Genomic DNA, 19999 nt, shown 5'->3' with positions numbered 1-19999 from the left:
GCTGGATATATTTATTCATTTATTTTTAATTTATGTTAATAAATATCAATAATCTAACAACATAAAACAATATGCAAATAATTAGAGGTGATAGTCTATCACTTATATATATGAGCATAAGGCTCCTGCCTACAGCTGATCTTCCAAAAAGCAGTTGCTTTTCTCCCCTCCCAGTCAGGATTGGGAGAGGAGGAGATAAACACCTGTCTTTGGAAAGATCTTTCCAAACAGCAAGCAGTTGCTGTTCTCCTGATCTTTGGAATGATCCTGTATGCTGGACTCAGTGCTTTTGGAAGTAGCAAAGAGACTTGCAAAGCTGTGAGTTTGGTAGCTGGGTGGTCCTGCCCACCTGTCAGCCATGTGATATTGATCCTTTAGAGCAGGCATCCCCAAACTCGGCCCTCCAGAAGTTTTGGGACTACAACTCCCATCCCTAGCTAACAGGACCAGTGGTCAGGGATGATGGGAATTGTAGTCCCAAAACATCTGGAGGGCTGAGTTTGGGGATGCCTGCTTTAGATCAGGTATGTGAAAACCTATAGAGGAGCTGAATATCAATAATATAAATTTATACCAAGTTTCTACTGTACAGGAGTGTTGGCCTGAGACACTAGTAATAGCAACAACAACAACAACAATTTATTATTTATATGCCACCCATCTGACTGGGTTGCTCCAGCCACTCTGGGCTGCTTCCAACAAATTAAAACACAGTAAGGCATCAAACATTAAAAGCTTCCCTATACAGGGCTGGTAATACTGCTCAGTGGCGTCTTGCATAAAAGGGCTCCTGAAAATAAAGAAAATAAATGTGAGAGAAACACTGTGAAATAGTTCTTTATTGCTTTGTTCCTTTGGTTGGAATTATTTTTTCCAAGCCAGACTAGTGTTGACAGGTGAAATTTTCATGCACATTTGTAGCTGAATGTACTGTTAACTTAATGCACTTACAGTGTATATATAGCTTAATTATTACTGTGTGATGTTAAATCTTCATTCTCTAAGTACATTTGATGTTTAAGTCAGCCTTCTTCAACCTTGGCCTTGGTGTTTGGGGCTGATGGGAATTGTAGTTCAACAGTAAGGATGATGTAAGTCACAGTAGATTGGTTTAACATAAAAATTTAAATAGCTAGCCTGATTTGATTTGAACCACTCTTCCTATTTGTACCCCCAAGTATTTCCTATTCAAAAGTTTTTAAGTGCTTTTACCTTTTGTGCCTGAGAGAAAATGTTATAGAAGTTCTCTTACTGGTGTAGTGAAAGTCAAAACTGTTAGTACTACAAATAATTTTAAAGCTTTCTTGGATTAAATCCTGACCTCACTGATCTCAAAATGAAGAGTGGAGTTGATTTATGTTCAGTCAAGTTTACAATGCCTACAACAGAGATGGAAAACTCTGTTGTAAAATATATCACATTATTTCCTGCTGTTGCTAAAGGGTTCTAACCAAGAAGTCAGTTACCCTGCAAACTTACTAATGAAATGGTTGTAAAAGATGTTCAGTAAAGAGAAAGATGGTGGAGTATAAAAATGGGCACTGACTAAATCTTTCCTCTTCTAAACAGAAGATCAGCAAAATCCAGAAGCAGAAGCCCTTATTCATCAAGGCACTCAAGATCTCGCAGTAGGCACAGATTATCAAGATCCAGAAGTCGGCAGTCGAGTATTTCTCCTAGTACTCTGACTCTAAAAAGTAGCCTGGCTGCAGAGTTGAATAAGAACAAAAAAGCTAGAGCAGCAGAGGCAGCCAAGGCCAATGCGAAAGCTTCAAACACATCTACACCTACAAAGGGAAGCGCTGAAAACACTGGGCTGACCATTCCTCAAGCGAACAATGTGAAGGAACTGAAGAAAATAAAAACTGAACACGTACCTTCCCCTTCAGGTGGTACAGTCTTGAAAAATGATAAGGCAAAGGCTAAAGTCCCAGTCCAGGAGACGAAGGGGGAAAACAATTTGACTGTAGAGAAAGCTGCTAAGCAAAAAGTTTTGGTGGCGAAAGAGAGTAAAGCCACTCCTGTTAAGCCACCATTGCAACCTGCTTCCGTGAAAGAGAAAAGCAAGCCTCACCCACCAAGTGTAGCACCTAAGGAAAAGGATCGCAGTGTTTCACTAATAACCTCCACGCTTCCACCTCTGCCTCTTCCACCTCTGCTGCCTGAAGATAAAGATACAGATAGGTGAGTTGCAAAATACTTAACTTTCTCTCTTAAGACATAATTTCCACCTGGAAATTGTTTGGGGGTTTTTTAAGGTGATGCTACATACCATTGTTTAAGGTATGAATAATGCTTGATAAACTGTGTGTCAGGGGGAAATAACCTGACAACCTGATTATTGCAACTCCAGGTATGTTGTAGACAAAATATTCCTGAACCGTGTTAAGGACTTTTTCTTGATATCCACAGACCACATAGCAGTCTTAGTATATTTAAGGATACAGTCTTAAAAGATTTTTACCTCTTTCTCATTTACTTTGTGTGGACCTGTATCATAATATTACTAGAAGCCTGTAGCCAATGTTTCGGCAAGTAAACTCCAGTTCATGCAACTCTTCTTCAGCACCTCCTACCTGTTACCTAATCAGTGAACTGAAATCAGTGAAGTTTATCTCATATGCCTTTCCGCCTCTCTTTCAACGCAGACTCTGACTGCTCATTTTTGTTTTGTCCTATGCACAAGCACATTCCTGTTTAATTCTGTGGGCTTAGCACATATAAGTGTGCATAGGATCACAGCTTGAAGGAATTCACCATCACATGTCTTGTTTCTTTCCACCTGCTATAATTCCTCAATAGTTGTTTTTCTTTGCAAACAACACCATTTGTGGCTAGCTGTGGCAGTGACCATATTGAGAGCAGTTGCTACTGGAGTGAACAACAATGGTTTCTTTACAAAGATAGCTGCAACTGCTGAACTGATATAGCAAACATCTTTTCTCTCTTGGAGTAAGAATGAGGAAACTGAAGATGATCATTATACGTGCAATAATGCTTTTAGGAATGAAACCTTGTTGGACTTCAGAGTAAATACTATTGAATTCAGACTAACCAAACCTGTGTCTGAGCCTGTCTTTGGCTCCTTGCCAGATTGACACGTACCTTTACTGTAACAAACACAATAGAGTGTGATAGCTGAATTGAGTTGTATTTTTGGCAACACTGTTCTTCCTTTTTTTGGCCATATAGATTGTCCCATGTGAGGGACATAAGCAGATTGATCCTACCTTCCTTTACCTTTGCTTTCCTCTTTGGTAATTCTCCGCAGTTCGGCACCGGTTCTGTCCTTGTCTTGGGACCGTAAGGTGAAGGGTGATTGATTGATTGATAAATAAATAAATAAAGGAAGGAAGGATGAACAAGGAAGAAAGTGTATAGAAACATTTAATTTGAATACATTGATTAATAAAATGAACCCCAAACTTCTACCAATAGCTGTACATGAGATAAGACTGATAAACCTAGTGTAATAATATGGTACATGTGTATATGAAAGCATCAAAGATGTTTCAGCCTCAAAAGACCCTCAGCGGAAAATTAGTCAACAATTTAAAAACAAAGTCGAACTAGCTAAGAAGTTAAAATTCTTGCAACATTAGTGGTACCTGGAAAATGCACAAGTTTATCTGGTATTCAAACCACCCAAAATGAATCATAATAGCAAGTCATATTTAATCTTCCTGAACATGGGCGTAGCCAGGATTTTTGTTAGGTGGCAAACTTTCATTGGGGGGGGGGGCAGAACCTCAGATTTGGATTGATTGTGGGGGCAGCCACCTCCCCTGCCACCGCCACCGGTTATGCCCATGTTCCTGAGTTGTGTTATTGCTTATTGAGGACTTATATATCCGTAGATGCAGATCCATTCAACCTGTGTACAGTACTGGGTGAGGGGAGAGTGGAAGCACTCTACAGTCAAACCTTGGTTCTCGAACGCCTCCATTATCATACGTTTCGGCTCCTGAACATCCGGAAGTAAATGCTCCAGTTTCCAAACATTTTTCAGAACCTGAACATCCGCTGCAGCTTCCGCTTGAGTGCAAGAAGCTCTTGCAACCAATCGAAAGCCGTGCCTTGGTTGTCGAACATTTCAAAAGTCGAACAGTCTTCCGGAACGGATTACGGTCAACAATCAAGGTTTGACTGTATATGGAATAAAAACGAATAGAACATTGGAAATAGCATTATCTCCCGGTTATTCCAGAAGATGCTAACTTTGGCATTACAACTGAATTTTACCATTATTTATTCCTTGTAAACTTAAGACAATTTAAAATTCAAGGTTTTGAGCCTTTGTAAATATAGCATTTAAAAAAAATTAAACTAATAAGGGGGACATTGAAAAAAACAAGCACCTTCAAACTGGAAGTTTGTTTGAGAACCCTCCATGACAGCCAGTCTTAATCTGTCCTATATACAACATGCAGGTAGATGCTGAAGAAATTGGTTTTCGTATGCTATGGGGCAGGGCTGAGGAACCTTTCTAGCCTGATGGATTGCCCTACCCACCTGTCAGCCACCTGGCATCACAATTATGTTGGGTGACCTTCCAGCCTGCAGGGGTCTTCAGAAATCCACTCAGAGTGCTGCTTTGCCCTGATGTTTGAAAAGGTGTTTGCAGACACTGTAGGCCAGGTGATCAGCAGCATCTGTAAACATAATTTTGGCCAAGTCCTGTCCTTACCTGCTCATACTTGATGTCCTATATGGCATTGGCTGGAGGGTGGGTGGGCATGGCTTGGTAGAAATGGCCTCACAGGTCAAATGGAGAGACTGGGTGGGTCTAATTACACCCCTGCTATAGGGAGTGTAATAGCCAAATAAGTTTCAGAAAAATAAATCTTAATATACTGCCAGGTGAACATGTAACAGATAATACCCAAATTAGCTGGAGCTCCCTATGGATCAGAGTTGTGTTGAAAAATGGCTATTATTTAAATTTCTGAATGATTAGGCAAATGCTGTAGCCTCAAATTCTAGTATATTAATATTAGATTATTAGTATTATTAACATATTTGCAAATTTGATTTCCATTTGCTTATGCCTTCACATATTCAAAATTAATGCTCTTCAAAATGTAAATCTAGAGAAGGCTGTACTATGGAAAACTGACTTAGATTTCTGGCATCGGATTTTGAAATAGGAAGCTACCAAAGGTTTGTCTATATTTCTCTAGTTTTCAAGGGAGCATTTCTGTGAAAGCTGTTAAGAAAGAAGTGGAGAAGAAATTGCGTCACTTGCTTGAAGATCTGCCACTGCCACCTGAGTTGCCTGGAGGAGATGATTTATCCAGAAGTCCAGAAGAGAAAAAAACACCAGTGCAGCCACATCTTAAAAAGAGACCGAAGTATGCACAAAGTTTTTCTTTTTCTATAATACATGTATTTCACTTCCATAGCGTATCACTTTAAAATCTCTGTTTGAGCTATTGAATATAAGAAATGCTGGTAGCTTACTCATAGTAGGATTCGTAGGATTCTGTTAAGGCTTCTTTTTAATATTTTACTCGTTTTAGGAAGTAAAAGGAGCTAAATCTGAAGTAGGTTAGCATAATTGTGATTGCATGTACTTTTAAATCTGCCAGTCTAGATGTACTGGCAAATTGTAAATACAGCTAATGGAACAGCCTTCTTTCATTTCTACCAGTTGTGTGCTGCCATTTCATTATACCGACATAACAAAGCTTTATCACCATTTTGCACTTAGATCTATAGGCAGGAATATACAGTGGTGCCTCGCAAGACGAAAAGAATCCGTTCTGCGAGTCTTTTCGACTTGCGGTTTTTTCGTCTTGCGAAGCAAGCCCATTAGCGGATTAGCTCTATTAGCGCTATTGGCAGTTTAAGGGCTATTAACGGCTATTAAAGGCTTAAGGGATTAGCGGTTTAGCTGCTAAAAGGCTATTAGCAGCTTAGCGCTTTAGAAAAAGGGGTTGGGGAGCGAAAAAACCCTCAAAATTTTTCGTCATTTTCGTCTTGCGAAGCAAGCCCATAGGGAAATTCGTCTTGCGAAGCGCCTCTGAAAACGGAAAAACCTTTCGTCTTGCGGGTTTTCCGTCTTGCGAGGCATTCGTCTTGCGGGGCACCACTGTATGCCTTAAACATATATTTAATCTTCAGTATGCCTCATCACGCCCATATCATAAGTGTTTCGAGTGGCTTGCTGAAATAACAGATTATAGCATGCGGTTTTCTTCATCCAGTAAATTTGTTATAGCATCTGATTTCTGAGTAACAAGGAAAGTGAAATACATGCAGGTCCTGCTTACCTGAACACAGTGCATTCCCTGGAAATCCTTTTGTTAGACCAGCATTTGCATAACAAGTCCAACTAGCAAAAGAGAGGCAAAGGAAGAAAAGCTGATTTGTCCCATCTGCCCTGCTCCCTGATTTGTCCAAGCTCTATCCCCCCCCCCCCCATGGTTTCTGCCTGAAAATGGCAGCTGCTGACCAGCAAAGCATGAACAATAAGGAAGTAGGCAAACTCTGGCTGTTTGGATATCTGAATGAGCCGTGTGTGTACTGAGGTTCGGGCACAATTCTTTGTATTTGGACAAGTAAATTTAAGGATAACAAGCAGATGGATAGCAGGACCTACATGTAGGAATAAAGAGTGAAATATCTGAAATGGGTAATGAAACAATTTAACAAGTCATATTGGGATTTAAAACACCCACCCACACCTGCATTTGACTGGTACCGTTTGAGATAATGTATCCTTTCATTTCTCCGTTTTTCTAAGGAAAGAAAGATATTGCATCCTGAGTTTCTTTTTAGTTTTCCCACAAAACAGATGATCCTTGTTTTGTATTAGAATGTTTTTGAAAATCTGCTCAGTATCAGCAGTAAATGCAAACCAACACCCCCAGGGATGCATGCAACAGTCATAGGGGTTTAAAAGAAATTGCAAATGACAGTTGTGGTTAATGGCAGCCTTTGTTTAGACTGAAAATAAATGCTGAAGTCAGAGTATGCAGATACAAAAGAGCAGATACTCTAAGGAGAATTTTTATTAATATTTTCTTTTTTATAATTATTATACATATTACTCATGGAAATGGCTCAAAGTGACTTATAAACATAACAATAAACACAATCAGTAAAATCTTTTTAAAAACCCCAAAATACATCTATACAATATTATTATATAGATATGGAAATGCACTCAAATTGCATTTTACTGTCTGCTAGGATATGTGGACCACGCCATGGTGAAACAAAGCAAAAAGAAATTGACTGGGGGAAACGCTGTGTTGATAAATTTGATATCATTGGCATTATTGGAGAAGGAACTTACGGGCAAGTTTACAAAGCAAGAGATAAAGATACAGGTAAGCTTTCAAAATCAATTCACATAGAAGTAGCTGACCTTGAGTGTGATCACCACAGCATGTTTTGTGTTTTTGTCAAGTTCCTGAGCATATATTATGCAATTATTCTCCCCAGCTGCAAGACAGTACTTGAGATGATTGTGTGTTCAGGCTACAAGCCCTTAAGGAAAGTTCAAGAAGCTGTGACTCTTCACACTTCTTCCAGTGTGCGGCTTAGTCCATGGATATAGTAAAATGTGTGGAATTGAGCATGTGCACCGTCAGACTGTGGCACCCAAGTGCAAATATTCAGTGCAGAAGTATTGAATGGGAAAAGGGTCAGTTATGGACTTCAAGTGCTTATTGAGACAGGAGGAGGAATAGAAAGTTGGGTAAATAATACTAGTGCTAAAATAAACGTGTGACATCCAGCTGTGTCCAAATGTTCTCTGAAGGGTTGGGGAACAGTCCAGCGCAGCTGGGGTTGGGGGGACAAAGGGATGAATAGAGTAAGGGGAGACTTATTATGTGAGGTGAAGTTCCCACACAAACATTGAGTGTCTCCCAATCTCTGATATTTGTGGAATAAATGTATTGCTACCTTGCTGTGGAGTTGCAGAATGCTGGAGTTGATGGGCCACATGTGATCTGGAGGTGAAATTTGAATTTACACCATAGTTTTTGCACAGACCTTTCATTCTAAGCTTTTGTAATGGGCCTTGTGCTCCATAGCCACAAACAGATTCTTCCGACTGCTGGATCAACTTAAGTGGGCAAAATGAAATGGTTTTTGAAATAGGATTTGGGGGATCACATCCATACAGAAAAGCATATGCAGAACATCTTCTCTGAGTGATGACTTGCATAGTGGTTTGCAGCAGAGATTGCTGTCATGCATGTTAAAAGGAAATGAGAAAGTGACATTGTGGTAGTAGAAGCAATTTTAACTTGTTTTATTTGCATAGAGATTTGCATACTGAAACTGCTTAAATATACTCCTTTTCATTTTCTATGCAGTAAATTTCTGTTTCAGTTTTATAAGATACCTGGTAGTCTCAAATTATACAAATAGCCACAGGAAATTCTGAATTGAATGCAATTACATCATTATAGAATAAAAACATTATTTTATAGGGGAAATGGTGGCACTGAAGAAGGTACGGTTGGATAATGAGAAGGAAGGCTTTCCAATTACAGCTATTCGAGAAATTAAGATTCTTCGACAACTTACTCACCAAAGCATAATCAACATGAAGGAAATAGTAACAGATAAGGAAGATGCTTTGGATTTTAAGAAAGACAAAGGTATGTAGACTACTGTTGTGTTAACAGTCCTGATTTGAATGCACCTTATTTGAGAGTAGCATGAGCATTTATTGAGCTGTAATGTAACTTGCACACTTCTTCATATGTATACCTGGTTTCTTTTGAAGAGACATGCTATAAGCCTTTGCCCACATTAATATGAGCAAGGTAATTTTTCTCATTGAATTGGCATTATAAAAATATATGCCTTGCTAAAATATATTTATCCCCCTTTTCTGAGCTGTAAAGATTTCTAGGAAAGTGAATACCCACAAATACAACAAAATCACAAGTAATGCAATTACTATAGTATAGGATTGCCATATTTCAAAAAGGAGAAACCCTGAAAGTTGTTGCGATTTTTCGGTTGACTTCTCTAAGATCCAGGACAAAGCACCGCCTTTTGGAAACACCCCCCAGAGGTCAGTTCTGCCTTTGAAATCCCAGACACATGGCAGCCCTATATAATAACTTCTGGGACGTGTGGCAAAACAAAATCCCAGCACTAAACGAAAATCACCAAGGACATTTTTTTGAAGGGGTGTAGAAACTTTTCTCACTTAAGTGATCCCCCATGTTAACCCACTAGAGCTTTCCCTTCCCACGCCACACAACTCCGAAGCTCCCTTTTCACCTTCCCAATGCCATTTTTAAGCCGAGTCTTTCTTCTGTTCTGCAGGCCCACTTTGCGCCAGCTTTGCACCTTCACTCCCATATTCACGTCTCCTCCTCCTTGTACACCATCCACCCCATGGTAACTTCTTGCATATTCACACACATTGGAACTACTAAGCCCTCTTTGCACCTTCCACCCAATTAGGAAGCCACTTCCTCCTATTCTGCAGCCGCTTTAGTAGCCCTGTTTTCACCTCCACCCTCATTCCCATGCCACTTCCCTCCTTTTTTATAACCCCCATTTCTATACCTCCCCTTCCCTCCCATTCTGTGCTCCACTGCCAATTTGCTTTCCTCTTGGGAAAATACCATTAGAACAGCTTTCTCCAACCTGGTGCCCTTCACATGTCTTGGACTACACTTCCTGTCATCTCTGACCCTTGACCCTGCTGGCTGGGGTTGTTAGGAAGTGTAGTCCAGACCACATGGAGGACACATGGTTAGAGAAAGCTGTATTAGAGGATTAGCAAGGAGGGTCAACCTTTTAGCCAAGTTGTGATCTGAACTCACTCAGATCATTACTTTGGTTCCTCTTTTGTTTTAAAAAGCTATTCTTGTGTCTAGTAAATCTTTGAAATGGTTCCTTGTTTGATTGTTATTTTGGGAGTTAGAGGGATGTTGAGAAATTTTCTGTGAATTTCCCTTAAGCATTTGGCTAGAACTTGGCTGGGTCAGTTCTTTGGCATTCAATCCTCTGTCTGCAGCGCACTTGCTCTTTGCTCAGGGCACACTAGTCTATCTCAGTTAGGGTGGCAGTGGCATGTGGCAGACAGATGGTTGCAATGGAGAGTTGCACTAGGTAAATTTGATCTTCTCTTAATCTTTGACTTTGTGATTTGGCCTGAAAAGTTTCAATGGCTTTTAATGGTCTGGGCTTTGGTAAGAGGGTTTCTGTAGCCACCCCCTCTTGTGCAGATAATGGTTAGGTAAAGTAGGCTAAGTGGAAGCACTTTATTTTGTTTATGTAACAATTAGTTTGTTCAGGTTGGGAAAATATGTAGTACTTGAGCTTTTATTTTAATGAAAGATTTGTCAAAATGGTAAAAAGCTGCTTCAGAAACACAATTCAGAAAGCATTGAAGAGATAACGACTTTAAAAAGTATGGATTCACGTTAGTCTAATCAGTTTGCAGTCATGTGAAACCATAAGGCTAAAGGCAAAGGTTACCGTATCCTGCAGGTTTGTTCTTGAAAGGATTTACAGTCTTTGTCCTGTGAATCAAATGTAGTGTTCATGAACTTTTTTGTTTGTTTGAGTGCTAGCAAGCCGATATTAGCGCAAGCCTGAAGCTTGGAAGGTTTCACTGACAGCAGTCATGCAGCTATCAGAGGATGCTTCACTGCAGAGTTCCTTCTCTGTTCTCATTGTACAGGAGTTGCTTTACTTGGCTCTCTCAGAACTAATAGGGATTGGAGAATTCAGTGTAACTGACTGGTCATTAAGAGGCATTTCTTCAGCTTTTATTCTGTAGAACTGTGAATATAAGTGACTGGAGTAGACGAAGTACAGTAATTATGAAATGGCTTCATCTTTTATTTTAGCAGTTGGATAACCTTAAGCAGTGAGTCCATGAGGTTATATACACGCTGTTAAATAGTTGTGGAAGCAAATCAAACGTATATTGAGATTCTTGGGGAAAAAACATATTTCAGTAAAGGTTTTTGGGATTTATATTCAGTTTAACTATGTTTTTATTGGTTGGATCTTGATTCATTTTACAATGGAAAAAAAGAATATATTTGAATGTTAGCTGACTTGCAATGATACTAGACCTCGGAGTGTTTTTGCAGTTTCCCATTGCATTTCCAGCAAGATGGAAAGTGTCCTATAAAGATACAACACAATATCTAGGAACATAGGAAACTGCCTTATAGAGAGACCATTGACTCAACTACCTCAGTATTGTCTACACTGACTGGCAGAATTTTCCAGTATCTCAGGAAGATTTTATCTTGCCACAACGCTGATGGAGCCCTCAGTATGGCTTATAATATGGCCTTGTTGAAATAGAAGATAGCTTACCATTGTGGAAAAAGACCTGTATGAGCTTTTGCATACGTGATGAGGAGATAAAAACCTTTCTTTAGAACTAACCGGTTTTCTATGATGGGTGAACCTGGAGAACTGTGATTTATTCTAACAATTTTTGTGTGTGGAAACAAATCAGGATATCAAACCATGGGTCCCCTGGAAATGGGCACAGGAGTTTAGATGGGACCAGACTCAAAATGTAGAATTTTGTTGTGGGTGTCGTTCTAACATCCATGCCTGTAATATCCATTATCAAAGCAGATAACAATTTTGTATACAATATATCTTTGCAATTTCTCTCCTCCAACTCCCATGAAAATAGGTGCAGAGGTAAAGATTGGTATTCCAACTTGAAATGTAGAATAGTGTCCTGAATAGGTTTGTAAAATCCCTCCCTCTCCAGAAATATGTTTAAGAAAAATATGCTTACTTACGTTACAGCATTTTGGCAACACATGTTAAAGTAGTGAACTGAACAAATCTCATTTTAGTGCATGGAATTAACAGTTGTCTTCAAAAATTAAACTAAACATGAAAAAAAATTAAATTTCCCTGCAGGTGCTTTTTACCTTGTGTTTGAATATATGGATCATGACCTGATGGGGCTCCTAGAATCTGGCTTGGTTCATTTTGATGAGAGTCATATTAAATCATTCATGAGGCAGTTGATGGAAGGCTTGGATTATTGTCACAAGAAGAATTTCTTGCACAGAGATATTAAATGCTCCAACATCTTACTAAACAACAGGTATTCATTCAGTTCTGTATACACAGATATTAGAAATGCAAAAATGTCTTGATAAATCATAACTTGCATTAACAGGTTGATAAAGAGCTTGCTAATAGTCTGATGATGAATAGGCTGGTGACAGTCATCCACCAAAGTTTATGTCATAATAAATGTGTTTGTCTTCAAGGTAGAATAATAGAATAGTAGAGTTGTAAGGTTCAACCCCCTGTAGTGCAAGAATTGCAACTAAAACATCCCTGACATATGGTGCTTCAAGACTTTTGTTTTTGCTAATACATGGTTTATGCTGCAATTGGATTTTATTTGCACTGGTGATACACTTCTTTTAAAGCTGCTGAGAGCTACTTCAGGCACTACGATACACACTTTCTCCAAAGACACCTAACAACAAACAATTCAGTCTAGACTCAGGTTATTATAAGAAATGTTGTTGCATTTTAATAGCACTTTTAATTGTATGAACTTCATAGTTGAATCCATATAGTTTAATCCACATTTAAGTGTGCCCTTTTTGGCTGCTACTAAAAACATATTTGTTTAGACAAGCCTACCTAAATGTTTAGAAAGTTAATCTGAGTTTTAGTCTATTGTTACTTTACTTTCTTGAAAATGTTAAATTGTTGTTGTTCTTATTGATAATTTGATTGTTTTTATCTTTTTGGTAAAGCACTTTGAGGTTGGTTTGTTTTTTTTTACAGTCAAACTGTGTATAAATTTTATGAAATAAATAAATGCAACTGCTTATCTTGTTAGAATACTCACAGGTATCTGGCTTATAGAAAGACTGAATCATTGGTTCACCTGGAAAGGCTTGCCGCTCAAGTCTGTAAGAAAATGGGCTTTAATTTGGAGAGCTAAAGTTCCTTAAAAGCAAATATAAAATTACAAAATACCTAAAAGCAGAATCTTCCAAAGGCTTATTATTCCTTTGACTTCAATTTATACATGCCCTAGTAATGGCAAAACAATTTCATTGGATGCCAATACTTAATGCATCAGGAAAATTTACAAACGAATGGACAATGACAAGGAAATCAATATACCAAAAATAAACTGAAAATATTGATGGAGCCCTTTACTCACTGTATAGTTGCCATCAAGTCAACTATTTCCCAATTAATCTCCCCTGACTAATACATTTTACTGTTGCGGTATTACGTATTGGCAGATGAAGTTATTGTCTTGCCATGTTCGGGCATTTTAAATTGTATTGGGTATATAAAAATGAAATTATTATAAGACTAGGAAGTCTTGGCAGGATTATGTTTTTAGGTATTTTGTAATTATCATTAGCTGTAAGGCATTTCAAATGAGCTGGTTCGTCTTTAAGCTTGAGTTTCTGCAGAATGGATCTGGAAAGACAGTAGGACAGGCAGTGGTGAATAAACTTTTTTTGGCAGATGAATATTTTAGTAGTAAGTTGGATGGATACCTTTGGGTATTCAAACAAGATACATAGTTCTATGGATTAAACCTGGGGCAAGGAATCTGATATGGAATATTTACTTTCCCTTTCCCGCTGGCCAAATTTAACTGGTTGACCAATTGCCTGGCATCACAGTGCTATCAGGCGATTATCTTCAGGACTTCAAAGCATCAAACAGGTCTTGAAAAGAGTCTTTAATGGTGCTTGTGGGAGGTAATCTCGAACCTTCTTTCTGCAGGGATTGGCTGTGGGATCAAATTTCCCATGGGGAAACTGGAACCATCTGATGTGGGGGGTTGGGCAAGTGGGTATGGTTTGGGGAAAACAGCCCTGTGCACTAAATGGGAACTTGCGCTGCGCCAAATTGGACCTGCAGGCTGGAGGTTCCCCACTCCTGGATTAAAGCAGTGAGCTATACATGCAGTGGTTGCTTAGATATTTCTCTTCCTTACTCCCTCAAGTCAATTAATTCAAAGAGTTTTACAGTTGTTTCCTCAACTATATAGTGAATTCCATGTACAATATGATTGCTGGGAACAAATAGTGATATTGCCTTGGTGCCATGAATGAATGAATGAATGAAACTTTATTTGCATCAGCCGTCGGCCATAGCAACAAAAAGCATTGCGATATGCACAGAACAAAATAAAAGTCAGTTATATAAAACATGGTTTAGGGTTCTGAATCAGCAGTCAAATAGTGGACCTTATTCTGATTGCCCCAGCTAGAAACCTTGCAACCTTTGCAGTCATCTGCGCCTCTTGATCTGCCAGGAGAAACGACACTGTGGCAGTGGTTGTGCGACCCAGAATGGTCAATAAAAGAGGCCATGTGTGCAGGCTTCCCAGCTGCAGGCATCTGCAAGACCTCGTGAAACAGGAAATGTGGACCTGACTGCACTGGCTGCCAGTTAGCTTCCAGGCCCAATTCAGAGTGCGGGTTTTGACCTATAAAGCCTTCAATGGCTTAGGACCGCAATACCTGAAGGACCGTCTCTTCCCATATAAACCATCCTGGACTCTGTGTTCATCACCTGAGGCCCTTCTTCACGTGCTGCCTCCACGTGAGGTCCAGAGAGTGGCAACACGAGAATGGGCCTTTTCTGTAGTGGCTCCCCATTTGTGGAATGCTCTATGCGCATAATACCTGACATGCTATCAGTCCACTACAGTAATAGAGGCATGTTTCTGCATGTGCGCAATCTTAAGCATTGGAATGCAGAAGAGTGGAACTACAGTGGTACCTCGGGTTACAGACGCTTCAGGTTACAGACTCCGCTCACCCAGAAATAGTACCTTGGATTAAGAACTTTGCTTCAGGATGAGAACAGAAATCGCGTGGCGGCATCAGCAGGAGGCCCCATTAGCTACAGTGGTACCTCAGGTTAAGAACAGTTTCAGGTTAAGAATGGACCTCCAGAACGAATTAAGTTCTTAACCCGAGGTACCACTGTATGTTCTCTGTTCACACAAAGCACCATTTCTGCACATAATGGGATATGCCCATAGAGCTAGGTCAGTGGGTCTTCTTTGTTTGCAAAGTTTATTTTTATTTATTTAGAAAAGTTTTATAGCTTAATTTTAAAACATGTCTTAAGTGGTAGGTACAGTATATACATAAAGTAATATCAGTCTTGCTGCATGTGAGAGTCTCTACTGTAATTCGCTCTACGCGGGGCTGCCCTTGAAGCTGTCCCAGAAACTCCAGCGGGTACAGAATGCTGCAGCGAGGCTCCTCACGGGGTCTCTGCCATGGGAGCATATTCACCCAGTGCTTTTCAAGCTGCACTGGCTCCCAGTGGAGTACAGGGTCAGATTTAAGGTGCTGTTTTTGACCTTTAAAGCCCTTCACGGCCTAGGACCCTCGTACCTACGGGACCGCCTCTCCCGGTATGCCCCACGGAGAGCCTCAAGGTCCATAAATAACAACACCCTAGTGGTCCCAGGCCCTAAGGAAGTTAGATTGGCTTCAACCAGAGCCAGGGCCTTTTCAACTCTGGCTCCGGTCTGGTGGAACGCTCTGCCTCATGAGACCAGGGCCCTGCAGGATCTGATTTCTTTCCACAGGGCCTGCAAGACAGAGTTGTTCCGCCTGGCCTTTGGCTTGGAGCCAATTTGATTCCCTCCCTCCCTCTCTTTCTTTTTTCTTTTCCTTCTCCTCCTGCGATGAGGCTACATTTTAATATTTTAATGTTCCATTATTTTAATGTTGTATTTTATTTTTGTTTTTAAGTTGTAATCATTCATCTTGTTTTTATTATTGCTTGTAAGCCGCTCTGAGCCCGGCCTTGGCTGGGGAGGGCGGGGTACAAATAAAAATTATTATTATTATTATTATTATTATTATTATTATTATTATTATGTGAAGTGGAGGGGGCAGGAACAGGACCCACTGCTTATAAGACCTCAGAGGGTTGCTGTTGCAATTGGTAAGGAAGTAAAGGTGGCTGAGTTGGGGTTTATCTCTGTTACTGCTGCACTGTTGTTCTGTACTTTTTTGTTTCTGTTACATCATTTACCTGTATTATATATTGTTTTAACTATACAGTATACCACTTTGGGTATGCAAGTTTGAAAGTGGTATGTAAGCAACCCACCATGTTATAAAACTTAAAATGACCCATCTGAGGGTTTTTACCAAAGGTCTTGCTGTCATAACATGAAAGTTGTTTCATAATATTAATAATATTGTATGGAAAACTAACCAACTTAGGCATTTAGAACTTTAAGTAGGTTCTTTAAGTATTTCTATCTATTGTGATACATACGCTAAGTTTTAGTTCATAAGCATTAACATCCGCTACAAATTCTTTTTTTCATGCAGGGATTTATATTTTTTTCTGATTTCATTTCCTCACAGCCTTTGTTTAGATATTTAAAAATTGCGTAAAATCTTTATTCTTTCCACTAGAGGGCAGATCAAGCTTGCAGATTTTGGGCTTGCTCGGCTGTATAGCTCTGAGGAGAGGTAAGTCTAATACTAAGTCCAAAGCTACATGTCAGTTCCTCTTGACAGTGTTCTGAGAAATTCCTCATAAGTAAATTTTAAAAGCCAGGTGAAGCATTTCAAAAAGTTCTGTAATAAAAGTAGCAGAAAATAGTTATAGGGTTGAAATGTGTCCTCTTTTTCCAGGACACGTCCTCTTTTTCACGAGTAGAGTCCTAATAGCGAACCATAGTTAAAAGTAGAGGTTGGCAAATATGTTCTCTTTTTTGCTCTTCAAAATATGGCAGCCCTAGTTATTTTCCATGGCTTTAACCCATTTTGCTTATTTATGTGGTTTTATATCATGTGAATTAATGACTCTTGAATTAAATTCTTAAGCTTTTTAATAGTCTATAAAAACCTCAGTTTGTTAGTTTAGGTCTGATTTGCTGTGTATACCTTTTTAAAATTTATATACTTATGTTTGGAATATATATTATATTATTCCACTCGTATTTAAATTACATCACACAATTATGTTACTTATTGTTAATTTTGGCTTCTTTAAAATATTATTTTATAGCTTTTCAGAATACCACTTCAAGAGAAAAATAAAATGCAAATTATATATTCCTATTTAATCTTAATGGAGAGAGTTGTTCCATAATGCTGTTTACTGATTCTCAAGCCTGTAACTGTATTAGTTCAGTGGCCTTAACTTCATGACCATAGTAAAGCCTCACCTGTGCTGTAACCATTTAGACCAGGCTTCCTCAACCTCGGCCCTCCAGATGTTTTGAGACTACAATTCCCATCATCCCTGACCACTGGTCCTGCTAGATAGGGATCGTGGGAGTTGTAGGCCAAAAAAAAAAACATCTGGAGGGCCGAGCTTGAGCAAGCCTGATTTAGACTGCGGGTGGGGTGGGGTGCTCATGCAATTGTATGATCCTCCACACAAAACAAGCAGCCCTGCAGCAGTGTGCACAACACAGTGTTTGAGTGAAGGGTTCCAGCTAAATCTTTTTAATAGGCTTAGTTCTTATGAATGTTTCATGAAGACCTATTCTGTGAGCCCCCTATTCTACCTTGAAGTGGAATATTTAGATAGAGATAGATAACTACTGCCTCTGAGAGAATTGGACCTATGCTTTTAAAATTGCTTTCTTCAAATAAGTAGCAAGGGCATAAGGGATCTTATTAAGAAATCTCCGTTTTCTGTAGACATATAGTTTTTATAGATATAAAATGGAGGTCTTAACCTGGTGGTGGGTGCTTATAAAGTCCGTTCAGAGCCAGTGAACTTCAAAATGTTTTGGTTTCAAGCCAGTTCTAGATAGGTTTCCTTCTGTGTTTTGAATTGCTTGGGAATTAAGACTTGTATAGTTCGTAACTGAACTGAGAAGATAATAAAATAATTGTGGTTATTTTGAGGCAGACAAATGAGCACATTGTTTTTTAAGGGTTTTTTTCTACTTCTGAGTGGGATCAGGAGAACTGTGAGATGTTTTATCCCCCCCACCCCACCCCACCCCACCCCAGTATTTTGAGTTACTCATAGTAATTCATTTTTTGAGAAAATTCAAATTTGTTTTCTTTCCCAGTCGACCATATACCAACAAAGTTATCACTTTATGGTACCGTCCTCCTGAACTTTTATTGGGAGAAGAACGATACACACCTGCCATTGATGTCTGGAGCTGCGGGTGAGGCTTTTAATAAAAGCAGAATATTTTGCAACAGCAAAGTTGTTAAAATGCTATTGATGAAAATGTTCTGTCTGTTTCTCCTCTCCTCCAGATGTATCCTGGGTGAACTTTTTACTAAAAAACCAATATTTCAAGCAAATCAGGAACTTGCTCAGCTGGAGCTGATAAGGTCAGTTGTCATTTATAATGTTGGGTCTGTAACAGTCCCTCAGAAGCCCACAGTGAAATGTGCAGCTTGGTAGTGTTTAAAATAGTGAAACTGAAGTCCTTTCGAAGGGAGGGAGGGCTTTTTTCCCCTTACACAGGCTGATGCATACTTAGGAAGAAGTAACATTTGTTTTTCCTTCCCATGTCCTTTTTTGTTGTTGTTGTTGCATCTTCTGAGTTAATTAGCTTTTTGTGGTGGCAGCAGTAGTCATATTAGCCTTTGCTGCATTTTGAATAGTGAAATGAATTATTATCCACAGAACATCTTACGTTAGGCCTTCCTAGAGTCCCCAAGTCATAGGAGGTCTCAATCTTGACTTCTAATACTACGAAATATGGAAGAACATTGATCTCTCTGTGTAAGAGGACAATTGTCTTTTTCCTCTTGATACAGTACTCATAAAATAAAGGTTGTGCTCCAAAGAATGAGCCACTAGATGTCACTAGAGGATGTTCCAAAAGTGAGAGATGAAATAATGTTTTGTTGTTGTTGTTTTATCTAGCCTAAAATAGCTGCTTGTCTCTTTTGTTGAACATTGAGAATGGATTTGATTCATTTCATTAATATGATGATGAATACCTGAACCACCTACAGTGTGATAACTTACAATAGTCATCACACTTGGGCTTCCAGAGGCATCAGGCTGACCAACTGCGAGAACAGTTGGACTAGGTGGGCCACTGGCTCCTCTTATGCTAGCAGATCTCGTAGTACTAAAACTGGGCAAGAATACTTGAGATGATTTAGGTTATTATAAAATTTCCCTTTTTCTTCTGTGCTATGGAAGAATGAGCCTATCACTCATTATGTTTACCTTCTGTTCCATCAAAATATATTGGGCATGGCACAGATCAGTCTGTGTCCAAGTATTTCTTCTTGTACCTTGATCCTAAGCATGCATACCTTGGAACGAAACCTCACTGACTTGCCTAGTGGGAAAATATGTAGAAGAGAACAGCTCCTCTCTTTATCTTTTAAAATGCAGTAGCTTGATGTAAAGTCAGAGAGTAACCAGAGTTGCCATTTCACCAGTTTCCAACTTGGATAACTTAACTGTACAGTTAACATTAGCTAATAATAACCAATGTTTTGAGTTTCATCAAGTCTCTTCTCCACATCACCTTAATAGGCCTAAAACCAAATGGTCTCTTCGTCATGGGATGTTCATATCTGCCAAGTTCATTATCTTTGTATTTCTCTTCAGTTGCTTTATTTAAGTTTATAAGGTTCCAGGCTAAGGGAAATAGTCATCACATTCTCATTTTGATTCAGTATTTTTTACTCGTACCTTTTAACCTTAATATCGACATGCATTCATTCAATGTTTTTCATACAGCCGCATATGTGGGAGTCCTTGTCCTGCGGTATGGCCTGATGTGATAAAACTGGCATATTTCAACACCATGAAACCAAAGAAGCAGTATCGTAGAAGACTAAGAGAAGAATTTGCTTTGTAAGGAATGAGCTACCAATTCTGGTTTTTTCCTTCATTGATTTTGTTGAGTCAGAATTTGGCTTCTGTTTTGTCAAGCTATTAAAACTATGCTCTTAATATTCCCTTGATGCATCTGCAATTGGTACAGTTCATAATATCGTTAAGGCTGGTCTGTTCTTTTTCATGGTTTCTACCTTCCAGTATATGGAGTGTGTGCCTG

General features: G+C 39.2%; 1 protein-coding gene across 1 annotated transcript in view; it reads left to right on the top strand.

Annotated features, from left to right (window-relative positions):
- CDK13 (cyclin dependent kinase 13) overlaps positions 1 to 19999 on the top strand; it is a 36356-nt gene that overhangs the window by 7999 nt on the left and 8358 nt on the right. The window contains exons 2-10 of the mRNA XM_083407006.1: positions 1570 to 2184; positions 5181 to 5351; positions 7195 to 7334; positions 8448 to 8618; positions 11884 to 12073; positions 16413 to 16469; positions 18032 to 18133; positions 18228 to 18305; positions 19681 to 19797. Coding sequence (XP_083263132.1) covers positions 1570 to 2184; positions 5181 to 5351; positions 7195 to 7334; positions 8448 to 8618; positions 11884 to 12073; positions 16413 to 16469; positions 18032 to 18133; positions 18228 to 18305; positions 19681 to 19797 — 1641 coding nt within the window. The remainder of the gene's footprint in view (positions 1 to 1569; positions 2185 to 5180; positions 5352 to 7194; positions 7335 to 8447; positions 8619 to 11883; positions 12074 to 16412; positions 16470 to 18031; positions 18134 to 18227; positions 18306 to 19680; positions 19798 to 19999) is intronic.

This window comes from Podarcis tiliguerta, assembly GCF_965153285.1.
Source record: "Podarcis tiliguerta genome assembly, chromosome: 12".
Taxonomy (NCBI): domain Eukaryota; kingdom Metazoa; phylum Chordata; class Lepidosauria; order Squamata; family Lacertidae; genus Podarcis; species Podarcis tiliguerta.
The sequence above is the reverse complement of the archived record's forward strand: the minus strand, read 5'-3'. Positions and strand labels throughout refer to the sequence as shown.